At 40.3% G+C, this 13988-nt stretch overlaps 1 protein-coding gene across 11 annotated transcripts in view; it reads right to left on the bottom strand.

The window, feature by feature from the left end:
* The window catches only part of robo2 (roundabout, axon guidance receptor, homolog 2 (Drosophila)), a 377925-nt gene that overhangs the window by 9104 nt on the left and 354833 nt on the right, over positions 1–13988 (bottom strand). For 6 of the 11 annotated variants that reach the window (XM_032590720.1, XM_032590724.1, XM_032590723.1 and 3 more), the window contains 5 exons: positions 13105–13264; positions 11791–12054; positions 9860–10074; positions 933–1115; positions 304–462 (listed from right to left, as the gene is read on the bottom strand). In XM_032590720.1, coding sequence (XP_032446611.1) covers positions 304–462; positions 933–1115; positions 9860–10074; positions 11791–12054; positions 13105–13264 — 981 coding nt within the window. The remainder of the gene's footprint in view (positions 1–303; positions 463–932; positions 1116–9859; positions 10075–11790; positions 12055–13104; positions 13265–13988) is intronic. The other 5 variants (XM_032590729.1, XM_032590728.1, XM_032590726.1 and 2 more) reach the window with 1 other exon arrangement.

Consider the following 13988-nt stretch of genomic DNA (forward strand, 5'->3'; position numbering starts at 1 on the left):
AAAATATTAAAATTTAAAGTATAGCGCATTAGCATTAGCAAAACTAATGTTTATTATTAGCTGTGCAGGGGATAGTGAAGCTAAATTTTTAGCCAGCAGTGCCTGCAACTGAATGTAAAATATTGATGTTATTCAAGGGATATGTACTGTATATCTTTGAATGGAATATTGTAAACAATGCAAGAGCTGAACACTAATTTATATGATGAGTTGGATCTTAAATGTTTTAAAATGTTACAGATGTTTTTTTTTTTTTTAATTTACTGAACCAGCTGGATTATGTTTCTGTCGTGTTGGCCTCACCGTCTGCACCAGCGTCTCTCCGGTGAGGTGTTGTGCCTTGACTTCGTGGTTTGCGGGTGGGCCTGGTGGCCCTCTGGTGGCCCAAGCTGTGTGTGCCGACTGTGCTGCCATCTGTTGAAAATGGACTGCTGGGACGGGGCCTGTGGGACAAGCCTTTACCTGCAAACCAACAAATCAGTCAATCCAAATTTATGCTCATAGTGCATTAAAAAAAAAACAGATTCCATTAGCCAAAAAGCCGCCCGGTTAATAAAGCCCTGAGGAGCCGCCACCCAGAGAGCAGAGATGGAAGTGATACCATTAAAGACACGACATCAACTCAAGTTTGGCAAAACTGTTTGAAGAAAACGGTTTTCATTCATTCACAAGTGGAGGATTGAGAGAGAGAGAACAAAAAGAGTAAGAGCTTGCATATTTAACTGGTCTCCCATGTTTTACTTATACAACCCATGGAAGAAAAAAGGAGAATCAAGAGGAGGGCCATGCACAGTCTTTGTGCAGATTCCAAAAAAAGCAGAAAGGCCAAGAAAACATGAAGGCAGAAACCATCAGCCAGCTGATGACAGAGGGAATTATTAGAGGAGAGCGGCTCCACTGCAGCAGTGGGTATCTGGTTTCCACAAACCAACCTCTCTTGCTGAGGCTGGTTCCCTCAAGGCGGTAGCCTGCCTTGTCTGCAGCAGCCACAAGGGCCTGGGCAAAGCTGCAGTGGGTAAAGATGGAGCCATCGGAAGAACTGCCCAGACTGGATCTATGGCTGGAAAAATTACGCTCATCCTCCGAGGCCGAGCCCCACCCATTCACCATGGACCCTGTGGAACACCACAGCTTTCAGTAAGACTGTTTTGGGAGTTCATCATACCATAAGGCAGTCTTGTCCTGGATCTTAAGACTGTTTGAGTTCTTGGTTCTTATGGATCATAGTTTTGGTATTCTGGTTCCTGTCTCTCTTTTTATCTTGAGATTTTCTGTCTTCTTGAGTCATTATTGAATTATGTTCCATTTAGTAATTGTGACTTTTTTATTCCCTCTCCATCTAAATCAATCAACCCGATTGTTCCATTAAGCACCCCTGCTCAATGTTTATATTGAGCAGCTTCATCCATTTGTTGTCAGTTCCTTTCAATTCAGTTCCATTGTTAAGTAAATTTCAGTTTTCCTAATTTAAGCCTTTGATTGTACATAAAGTCTGCCTTCTGCTCTTCTTCATCTGGTTCATTGTTCCAGATGCTGGCAGGTAAAAGTGAGAAGATTGATTCAAAACATTCATAATATCAATATCATGTCGGTATCAGTATCAGAACAATGCTAGCTAGCATTGTAAGATCGATTCTTTAGTTTCAGATTCCCTCTTTAAATTTTAGCTTATTTTTGTGTTTTAGTGTCTCAACTTAAAAAAAAGTTTTATTTCAGTTTGCTCTCAAATTAACATTATTTATGATTTGTTTACTTCAGAAAACTGAACACAAATAATGTCAGTATGCCATAAAAGTATTTTGTAAATATCTATAAACTTTGTCCAAATTCTGTTCCTCTGTTGGAACAGCATATTGAAAAGAAAGAAAACACAGAAACGCATAAACAATAAGAAGTTTGATGATACATCAATCTTAAATAAAAAGTATCTCTACAAACTCTTTGTTCTGCTTATCTAAAAAGATAACGCCCTGGGCATTTGCCCATATCATTCATGTCAGAAATCACCACTGTCTGCACCATTAAACATAGCAATTGAGGCAATGCCCTGATGTAAACAACGCTCAACTATGAACGCTGACCAAAGAGCAACAAGCAAGAAGTAACCAAGCACAAGGCGCTCACCATGACTGTTCTCACCCTCTCTCCCACTGCATGAAATCAGGCAGCACAAAGCTGTAATGTCTCCCATCATGGCAGACATTACAGCTGCCACTTTGAATGAAGACAATCAAAGAGCAATGCACATGCTCTGCGTGCTCTTTCATTCTTGTGTTTCATTTATTTGCTAATTAAATAAATATCAATGTATATATCCATCCATCCATTTTCTAACACCCTTGTCCCTAGTGGGTCAGGAGGGGTGCTGGTGTCTATCTCCAGCTAACGTTCCGGGCGAGAGGCGGGGTCACCCTGGACAGGTCGCCAGTCTGTCGCAGGGCAACACAGAGACAGACAGGACAAACAACCATGCACACACACTCACACCAGGCGTTACTCCAATAACTAAAAATTTTATTTATACCAGGTGAGTCTTTCTCCCTTGAGAATGTGGACTGATTCTGTGCCTATATACAGTATATATATATATACTGTATAATTTCAGAAAGGCAATATTTTTCTTGTCTGAAAAAAAAACCCAAATTGGTGTGATATGCTTACTAAGGTAACGCTACAGATAGCAGGTTACTAGATCTGAAGAGCAAAATGACAAAAAAGGATTTATTCAACACAACAAGCAAAGTAAACTAAAATTTAGTGGGTCTTTTTCTGTTTTGTTGCATATGTGTATTTATAAAAATCAAAATATTAAAGGGCAATGATGAATATGAATGTTATTCTCAATAGCTTATGGAGTCAGCTTTGCAAACTTTTTCCCAAATGAACGCAATTTGGCACCTGTCATCATTTTATAACGTATTTTCAAATGTTTCTGTGAAAACTGTGGAACCTTTATTTTTTACTGTAGGTTCCCATTCTGTCACATTCGTATCCCGGTCCTTGCCTGTTGTGTGCTCAGCTGCTATAACTTTCACAGATATAACATCTGACAGGCTGAACACCTGTACGTAAATCTACGTACATACAGACGCATAATGCTACTGAGTGATCTTAGAAAAATAATATTTCAATCACTACATTTAATCACTTTGTTTCTGCCGCAGGCCGTTTCTGTTCTTGTAAGAGAAAAAATGTTGTGAAGTCATTTTGTTCTGGCCTGCCCTCTCTCAACTATTACAGACACAAACCTACAAAACACACACAGACACACGCGCACAAAGGAATGCACACAGTGAAGCAGCAGGACTGTCATCAACTGTTTGTGAACTTCTTTTGATAAAGAACAATGCGAGCACCTGTGCGGAGCTTCACAAGCGCCTCAGGTGACGTCTCACTGAACGCTGGATAGAAAGAAACACCTGGTGGTAAGAGGAGAGTTTCACCCTGCTGGTTAAAAATGCAGAGCCACCCGTGGTTAAGCAGCGGGAATATTTTAAGAATCAGCATATAAAAATTCATTTTTTAAATTCTTGAATGTACTTTAAAGGGTAAATATATTTTGCAGCTACAAAAACTAAAAATATTAAAACTATTAAATTTTGTTTTGCATCAATTTAGTTTTCAGATAAGACAATAAATTTTAAAAGGTACTTTTTTTAAAAAAACAACAAACAAACGAGTATTTGGAGTTAGCTACTTTAAAACAGGAAGCATTTCCATATATGGATACTGACTGGCTTTTCTTTTGCTGACAAAAAGACCTTTTGTAAAGGGAATATGTCAAATGGATAAACAGAGTATTTTTACTACAAAGACTGCCTTGACAGAAAATGTTTATGAGCTCTAGTGGGGTGCGAGATGCAGGAAGACTTTATTATTGTCTTTGTCTTTATAAACAAGTCTCCGGCCACTAGGTGGCAGCAGTGTTCAAATGAATCAACCGGCTGCCTGTTCAAACCACTAGAAGAAGTAGCCTGTACAGGCACACTGGTGTACAGAGCTAACGGAGGAGGATACAAGAGCGGGAAACAAAATGGAAGCATTGGTTAGTAACACAAGTATGATGGAGTATTAGAGCCAGACCAAGAGAAGTAGTTTTTTATATATACAAAAATAAAGTTATAATATGAAAAAAGCTATACTATTGGCAGAAGTAGTAATATTAATAAGAAAAAAAAAGCTTTGACATGACCAGCTTAGCCAGTCTGTGGTTCTTTTGTTGAAAAGGATTCAGCAGCTTAAACAATCGTTTCAAAGTCCTGTGGCTGATAATAATTTGATGCTGATGTGTTAGAAGTATTTCCTTATTTGTAAAACTGATAACTATAACCTCAGAAGAGGCTCAATATTCCTCATTTTAACACAAAAACATCTTGATTCTTGTATTCTTACAACTTCATTCTCATATTAAAAACAACAACAAAAACCTCTTAGTCTGGTCCTAGCCACTTAAAATTTAAGTTGTAGCTGATATTTTTAAAAAATCTGTTGATAGACTGATTAAATGATAGAGCCAATGGTTGGTACAGATAAATGATTAAATATGATGAAGTTCTCAATAGTATTTTAATTCGGGGAGAAGTGAAAAATGCATGATCCCTTAGAGGAGTATGAGAAAATAATGGAGAAAGACTTTTGTAAGTAAACGACAAATTTCTAATCTACAAAATATATGTATATACAGTATTTGCAACATTTTTCTCATAAAGATTATGAAACCTACAAAATCTACAATTTAAGAGAAGTGACGTGATATGTACATTTTTTTGAATTATTTTAACTGTGAAACTTTTTGTGTTGTATTAGTTGCTTGTTGGCCAAGACTCCCTTGAAGAGGTTTTTAATTTCAACTGGCTTTCATCCTGGCAAAATGAAGGTTAAATAAAACGAAACAAAACCAACCCAAAGCTAAGGGATGAAGACACAACTCAGTTCACACCACAGCTACAGTCAACAGTTGGAGCAGGGAGTCCGCAGCCAGACCATTAAGGCGTCTATGGAGGCTGTGGGCAACACAACCTGATTAGCATTAATCCAGTACAAAACTTTTGATGGTTTAAAGCAGATCCCATGACATCAATAACCGCTCTGTCCAAATAATCCCCCTGTGTGTTCAGCCATCATAATTAACCCCACAAAAACTAAACAAACATGGATTTAATCAGTAGTTGGCAAAAAGTTTTACATCTAGTCAAACCGGGTCAAAAAGGCACACAGGGAAGATGCATATACACTGTCCAACTCATGACCGCTGGATTATACGCATCCTACTGTATTTCTTTGTGCCTTGATTTTTTCCCCCCATACACATAAAAAGCTGGGCCAGCAACTTTAAATATAAAAGTATCTGTCTGCCAATAAAAATATGGCACTTTGGCGGGCAGAGACACGGAGAACAGTCGGCTAATGTGACAGCTTTCAGTGGAAATGGTTTGGCAGACTTTGCCTGAATGGCACGGTCCCAAAGAGCTCAGCACTCCCATCTCTTTCCTTACACACCGCAACGCCACGGAACAGGCTGCTTTAACAGAGAACTGGGATGGTTCCAGGGTAAAGGTGGCCGAGGCGGCAACTGGGACGATTGTTGGACCAATTAAAAGGTCAGTATGACAAAAAAAACCCTCACAAGAGTGGCAGCAGACGAACGCTGAAGCGAACACAACTCGCACAACAATCCAATGCCTCTTGCTCCCCTGGATTGTACTAGCCTTTGAAATAACATGTAACACTTCTGAAATTGGGCAGAAAATTATGACTGTGGTTTATGTATCCAGACACGCTGGGGAAATCCCCCCTCAAAGTTTTCCAACTTCCCCCACCGTCTGCAGGCCTCCTTCGTTTAAAAAGAGACGGCTGCTACTTTGCTGGATGTGACTTCGGGGAATTGCACTTTCGGCAGCAAAAGTTGCAACAGCTTTCCACTTTGATTGCAGGAAAATTCACTCAGAATTATTGGGAGACTTCTGCACAGGCTCGCAAAAGGTTGTGCATCTACTGACATGACCCATTTCTCTTTTTTTGTGCAGCTGCGACTGAAATCAGAGGGAGTAACCGCTTCGAGCACTCTGTCTATCCTCTCTCTATTTTCTTTGAATTTCTTTCTTAAGAGTTTTTTTTCTCTAAGAAAGAAAGACAGAAATTCCACTGGGCCCAATCCTCCCACAAAGAATAGAGAGGATAATGAAGTATTGGCAGTGCCAGCCAAAGCACTGAGGCTTCCAAGTCCTCCAGCTCAGCTAAGGGAGCACTGCCTCAGCAAATCACCTCACAGAGCAACTTTTCAGCCACACTTACATCCACTCTTTACAGAAGAAAACCTCTTCTAATCTCTGAAACATCAGGCCCATCAAACTGTGATCATTCCAGTTTAATTAGATCGGAGTTCCATTATGCTTACTCTTTACTCTTTGATGTAGGAAATCTGCACGGCTCTGTCAAATTGTCACTGTGTCGCAACAGAAAGATTTGAGACCAAGGTAAGTGATTTTAGAGGGTTATACCTTGTGATAGAAAAAATAAATAAAATAAAATAATATATATATATATATATATATATACAGTATTTAGCTCAGCTGTGTTAGTAAGGTTTTCCTGACTTTGCATTCTTTATCTAAAGGAGACAAATAGAGTCATTTGCAGAGAGGCAATTTAAAGTATCAAAATCTCCTTTGCCAAAGGTATCAGTCAAGAGAAGGGTACCTAAAAAAGCCGAAGGATAACATTTCTCTGCATCTCATTCATGCATACATTAAAGTCAATATAATACTGGCTTCACCTGAAGAAAAGTGAGATTTTGCATCTGCTCCGTTCATAACGAAAATTGACAGAAAATCTTTGACTGTTTGGAGTTTATATCATGCTTTATAACATAATGCTATTCCCTCTTGTGTCCTTCAAACACATCCTGCTCCTACAGTATTGGTTTGACTCTTTTAATGCACGTTTGAGGATGTCTATACATATTTCCTTGAATCTCCCATGGCAACCATTCGAGGGTGCCTAAACTACCAGGCTGTTACAGTTTTAAATACACATATCACATTAGATGGAGAAGGTCACAAGAATTGTAACGGACGTGCATAATTTCTTTTCTTCCTGCATTTAGGAAAAAAATGCAGGAAAGACTGCATTCTTGCATTTAATGTCGCCGTTAATGTTTCAAACCACAGCTTTTACTATCTGTCATTTTATCATATCTCAAATGAGAGCAATGGGCCAAAATATCCTCTCTCTCTCTCTCTCTTAAAAAATAAGTCAGCCAACTCCTTACGCGCTCCATGCACCGACAGAGAAAGGCCAGTAAACACTGCATGGTTTGGGGGCAGTAAAACTCCGGCCGTGTCCCTCATGCCTCTAAAACTGATTTATGACGACGGAAACCGTAATCTGCATGTCGTTAAGAGGGAAACTGATTCCCTCTGACGAGCAGCCGTCTCTACCTGCGGTCCGGTGAAGGGACGCTGCTCCTCGCGGGGCTTTATGGAACAGTAATCGCCCACAACAGTCTCTCCAGTTTTACAACTCTTGCATTACACGACCTGTACAAAAACCAAGTAATACCTTTTATCTCACTGGCTTAAGAAAGAAATGCTTCTCCAATACCCCAAACAACTTGAGGACTTACATTGATCAGCTAAAGATAGATTCTATGAGCTCAGAGCACGGTAAAAACACATCGCCTGAGCAGAAACACTGCTTGAGGAAAAAAAAAAAAAAGAAAGAAAAAAAAACCCTGAGGAGATGGAGGATATTTTCCAAAGCTTCAGTGAGGACACTTGATTTACTAGCCTTTGGTGTAACATTATGAAAACAGAACTATTTCCATATTACTGAAACAATGTCAAATCTATCAAGCAACACCTGACAGGAGCCTCGCTCCTGTCCTCCCTCGCTCGCCGAGCATCAAAACGGCGGCCGTGATAAATCTTGGCGGTGTTCTCCTATCTGTCCTCTCTCCTTTCTGCTCACCCTGGAGCCGGGACCGATGGGCTCAGAAGCACACGAGTGGGGAGATAAGGAGAAATATCGCTGTCTTCATAGCAATACAGGGGAGAAGAAATGCTGCACATTTGAGCACGGTCACTGCAGCATATGTCAAAACAAACGTGCTGTTCCATCATCCCTTGGAAAGTCACGTTTTAGCATTCAGGCCTGCTATTTCTGCTATGCCCATTTTAACACATTTGATTTGATCAGTGTGGAATTAAGTTTGAGTTTATTTATGTGAGAGGGACATACGCGACAATAAGCTTTAAAGCTGCAGTATGTGACTTTTATAAACAACATGTTTATTTTTTACATATTTGCTAAATCTGTTACGGTGTTGAGATAGGAAACCATGAGACAGATAATGTGTGAAAAAATGTAGCCTCCTTCTTGTGGTCCTACTGCTACCTGCAGAACTGCACCCCTCCTGGTCAGAAGCAACCAATCAGAGCCAGGTCTTAGTGTTGTCAATCATGTTTGTGTAGATGCTCTTTAATGTGCTAAATTTGGAGAAACAACTCAACAATACAGGAAATTATTTATATATATATATATATATATATATATATATATATATATATATATATATATATACAGTTTATACAGGGGTTGGACAATGAAACTGAAACACCTGGTTTTAGACCACAATAACTTATTAGTATGGTGTAGGGCCTCCTTTTGCGGCCAATACAGCGTCAATTCGTCTTGGGAATGACATATACAAGTCCTGCACAGTGGTCAGAGGGATTTTAAGCCATTCTTCTTGCAGGATAGTGGCCAGGTCACGACGTGATGCTGGTGGAGGAAAATGTTTCCTGACTCACTCCTCCAAAACACCCCAAAGTGGCTCAATAATATTTAGATCTGGTGACTGTGCAGGCCATGGGAGATGTTCAACTTCACTTTCATGTTCATCAAACCAATCTTTCACCAGTCTTGCTGTGTGTATTGGTGCATTGAGATGCTACAAACCCATGAGAGGCCTTCCCACACGCCCTGCTTCATAATCCACCCTGCTGTCAACCAAATGATGTGTTCAATCATTTTACCCCGATCCATATATGAAGTTTGACAGCAGATGCTGTATAAGTTGGTCTCAGTGTAAAAACATAATTTGAATCCAGAAGAATTGCCCCTTTAAATAATAAATGTAACTGAAATGGTGCTCTTTGTTTCTCATCATTCTAGTTCCATTACAATGAAAGTTGCACCATATGTGTAAAAGCAGCACATAAAGAGGCATCTAAACTGATCATTTCATTTTGTTTCCTTCCAGTTTGTTTATTGGCTCCATTGAGCTCTTTAGCGCCCCCTTATAGTGGAACAGTGCTTTCCATCAGTGGAGGATAGTGACCTTCTGTCTGAACCCAGCCAGCAGACCAGAACCCGGCTCTGCAGTGATGTGCCCTTCATCCACCTCTCCCCTTCAATCCATCCCTGGCAGAGGGCTGTAAAAGTTTTCACTGAATTGTAAAAAATGGTAATGTTGCCACTGGTCTGGAATCAAATATGCTGCACATGAAATTTATTTGAAATCTCATTGGGGAGATACGGGTGGCTCTGGCTCTGGACTCGGGTGCCAGTTAAATCACATCCATTCCCCCCGCCCTCTCCTGTTTTCCTCTTTCCTGTCACATCCCCTCTCACTATCCTCTTTAAAATTCATGGACTTTCTTATCTCTATTTTAGAAATAATAATTGTAATTCCCAACAGTCCGCCAGAAGTGCTTAAAAATTGGACACGGCTACACCAGTAAGCAAATTCATGTAAAAAAAAAGACCAACAGCAGGACTCTAGAACAAGTTGTAATGACATTAAAAAGCAAAAATATTCATCCTAACTAATAATATTTTGTGATGGTAACCAACCTACCTGTTAAAGAGCTGTCCAGGTTGTCCATGCTAGACCCTGGTGTGTGCTCGATACCACGGGGATGCCTGGCTCCGTAGCCCTCATCCTCGTCCTCGTCTTCCTCTTCCTCCTCCTCGTCTTGCAGGTCAGTCTCCAGGTCGGAAACCATTGTGCTCGACACGTAGCCCACTGGCGGAGCTGGTGCCAGGGGAGGAAGAGAGCCTCCCTGCATGTGCCTGAGAAGGGAAACTTCATAGATTAGGTGAATACAGCGGAGTACAAAAATTCTGCGATTCTGGTGCAAAAAGCGAGACGTAAAGTTATTGTTCGAGGCTTGCCTCACATCAACGGTTGAACGACTTTAGACAAATCCACTAATTCCAAAGGTCAGCTTGAATGCTAACACAATGACCTGGTGGTTGCATGCGTGGATGATACCAAGGCATCTTTCTCGGGGGCCTGTCGACACATGGCTGTCACCTTAGTGGCTGACAGCCGCATTTGTTAGAGGGAGTGCAAAGTGTTTGACGCGGTTTGCAGTGGGAATTGGGTGTAATTACTGGCCCTCTGGTGTTGTCAGAGATGCTCTCTAACCAACATAGTCATTACTGGGTAACATGACATCTTCTTCCTGACAAGGCATCCCTGATTCTCCCACCCCCCACATCACAGCCCGCTTCACGATTATGAATGAATGCCAGGCTCTGGTTCTCTCGGCGTCGATGACAGAATGAAGCATGGCCTTCATCTGACTTGCATGAGCACAACAACAATGGAATGCAGAATGTATGTGTGTAGGGGAAGTAAACTACCATGGGCATGAAATTGTGTCTGTTGGCGTAAGCAAAATGTAGTTGTTGCTTAGAGTGGTAGCATGGGCCTATTAAAGTTGAATGATTAATGGGTTTGTATCCATTGCACACAGAGTTCAGGTGTGGAAAAACAGCAGAACAAAAATAAAACTTGCAACAACAAGCAATCAGAATCTGCACAACACCATTTTGAGAGTAAATTCCCTGTTACAATTGCCAAAAAATATCACGAGATTACCTAAATACATTCACTAGCCAGTTAGCTAACTAACTGTGATCCTGTGTAGCTAGATAGCTAGCTGAAAATGAAGTCAAAGACTTTATTTTCCCCAAAATAGAGCTAAATCATAATAGTCAAACTTATTTTCAGATAAGTTACATCTGAATGAGTTATCTAGAAAGCTAGCAAAGTGGCTATAATGTTAGGTAGTTGCATCAAGGACTTTTTCCTTCCTAAAACAAAATCTAACTAACATTTTAAAATTTTGTTTTTAGATAAAGTATCCTCAATTTATAAATAAATTATCTACAGTAGGTTATATCATAATAACTTGGCCAGCTAGCCAACTAGCTAGATAGACAAAGTGATTTCCAGGCTAATATAAAAAGTACTTTGCAATATTTCTTATATTTTTTATTTCAAATGACTAAGACCCTCTTGTAATCTTTTTAGGTGATCTTGGATCTTTGTTGTTAAAACATAAAGTTTAGAATGCAAAATAAATTAAAAAAAATCAAGTGTTATATTCACACATTAATATAAAAGCTTTGCAATGAGATGAATGTAGGATCTTGTAACATTTTGTTGCTAGCCACTAGAAACAAAATGCAATTTCTTGCAACCTTTTTTGGTAAATCTGTGAAACAACACTCCAAATATAAAATAGATGATACGTCCTGTAGCCTGTTTTCTTGGATTTTTTTCTTATTCCTTAAGAGAATTTTTTTTTTTTACCCAATTAAAAAAAAAAAGCTGCAGAATATCTGTCAAGGTCAGGTATATGAATGGTACTGAAAATTAGTTAAAAAAAAACCCCCAGCAGGTCCAAAGAGCGAATCTGGAATACGTTTAGGAGGTCTAGAAAACATTTGATGACATCAATTCAGCACAGTACCGTAGGCCAGTGCATGCAAATGTACCATGTCTGTTTAGCCATGTCCAGTTGGTATGCTCTGGTCAGCTCATCCAGGTGGGCCTGGAGCATGGGCTGCATCTCATCCCGCGGAGACGGGGTGAGGGTGGCTGTGGACTGCTGTCCAAAAGAGACGGCAGCCGGTGAGGAGGCCACACCTCGGATGGGTGGTGTGGGAACCCTTTCCTCCTCTTCTTCCAGCTCATCTTCCATGCCTTGATGAAGGTACGTCTGCACAGGCATGGGTGGGCCCCAGGTGTCATTCTCATACCTGTGGTAAGACCGGAAATCACCCAGCTAAGAGATTTGTATTTTTAAAAAAAATTAATCCACGGAAAGCATTTTCTGATTACAAGAGAACAATCTCTGCACAAACATGAACCTCTGTGACCTTGTCCAAGTTAAGAAGGGGTTTGTTATACGACTGGCTTGAGTAAAATTACAGTGCTTGTCAGGCTTCATTTCCTCATAGCTATGCTTATACGTGATGTAATAATACAAGCCATAAAGAAAAATGTTCATTAAAGAAATTTGTCGGCGCACACGCCATAGGACATAACAGGTTTAATCTGCTGCCATTAAAAGCAGCCTCAGATTTACAGTGGAGGAGACTCTTCATTTGCCAGATAGCCTATTAAATCAGATGACTCCCAGATTGGAAATGGAGGTTAGAGGACGCAGCACCTCATGCACCAAAAAAGAGGGACACTTTGAACCAGTTAAATTAGCTTCTGTTAGTTTAAAGTGAAATCTGTTTGAGGTGCTTGGATGCACTTGGAACTAATTTAAACGTCTAAAAGCAACAGCTTCCTTCAGCTGTCTGTTTTATACTCTAAATATGTACAGTGCAGTACTGTCATCATGCAGGCATGTTACAGAGATCTGTTTCAATTTCATCAAGGTATTGTCAGGAGACATTATGCTAACAGTTGCTGTAAATTCTACACCCTTGATCCCGATAAACGTGCTATTCAGAACGCAAGCACGTCAACAGAGGCACAGAACCTCATCGTGGTAATAGGTCTGTTTAACAAAATACCCTTCATGTTATGTTTAGTCCTGGGTTTCGCTGTTTTCAATTCTCCAACACTGATGGGAAGATAAGAAACAGTGCAACTGCAGCTTAAGACACAATTGCAATGAAATTAAAATGGTCGCTAATTAGGATACATTAAAATAAACGGCAATTGGTCATTATTCATGACGCAAACACTTGAACACTTGGTTTTGATGTGAAACTTGCCCTAAAAAACATGTTTTTTTTTTTTTAGTCAACTGAAAATGTATTTTCTGTATCTACCGGCGCTGTTCGCACGCTTACCCTCCGCCGTCATGGTGCTCGATGGGATACAGGTCCATCTCTGTGCCGGGTAGAGGGTGAATCGGGGGAGGGGGCAGGGGAACATTGGCCCAGTTGGAGCCATTAGCTTTAGGAGGTTTAGATCCAGCCTTGGTTTTCTTCTTCTTTCCTCCTTTTCCACCTGCATGAAGGAGACCATTCATTTCACCGACATAGTCACTGAAAATTACATTTTATTAGAAAATCTATTGAAACGTGACAAATAGGTGGGGGAGGCAGTGTAAATAACAGTAGATGCTTTTGCTGTGTGACATGTATTCTAAAAAAAACAACAAAAAAACAACTCAATTTGGTGCAAACATGCTGCTTAGATTACAAATCCATTTGCACTCACTTTTAGCGTACCGCTGGAAAGTCGTACACAATTTCAAACACAAGATTTCAATGGGCTCTCCGCCCGTCTCCGCTTACACAGAAAAGCTCAAGGCCGCCTGATGAAGGATGAAAAGCATGCTCCTATTGATTGATTGGCTGAAAAGCCTCAAATCTCCATAGAAACAGAAGAGAACGGCAGTTAATGCGGCAGAGGCAGACCTTTGTGCTCCACCCATCCCTCAGTGTCCCCTTTAACACCAGGCTTTGGGTCCCCACAATGAAATATCTCACTTCACAGCATCATTATAATGAATGGCTTGTGTAGTGTCAGTGTGTCCCTAATGGAATTCACTGAGAGTCTATTACTACTTTCATTTCTTTTATTACACCGGAGAGCTGCTAACCCCATCTATTTCCACTCATAACCCTCCAACACCAAATTCTCCACTGTCACATCCATCTTTATAAATCTGCCAGCCAGGTCAATACCAAGTTTTATACGATTTGGTCACATCGCAAGCAACGCTTTT

The sequence above is a fragment of the Xiphophorus hellerii genome, chromosome 18 (genome assembly GCF_003331165.1).
Source record: "Xiphophorus hellerii strain 12219 chromosome 18, Xiphophorus_hellerii-4.1, whole genome shotgun sequence".
NCBI lineage: Eukaryota > Metazoa > Chordata > Actinopteri > Cyprinodontiformes > Poeciliidae > Xiphophorus > Xiphophorus hellerii.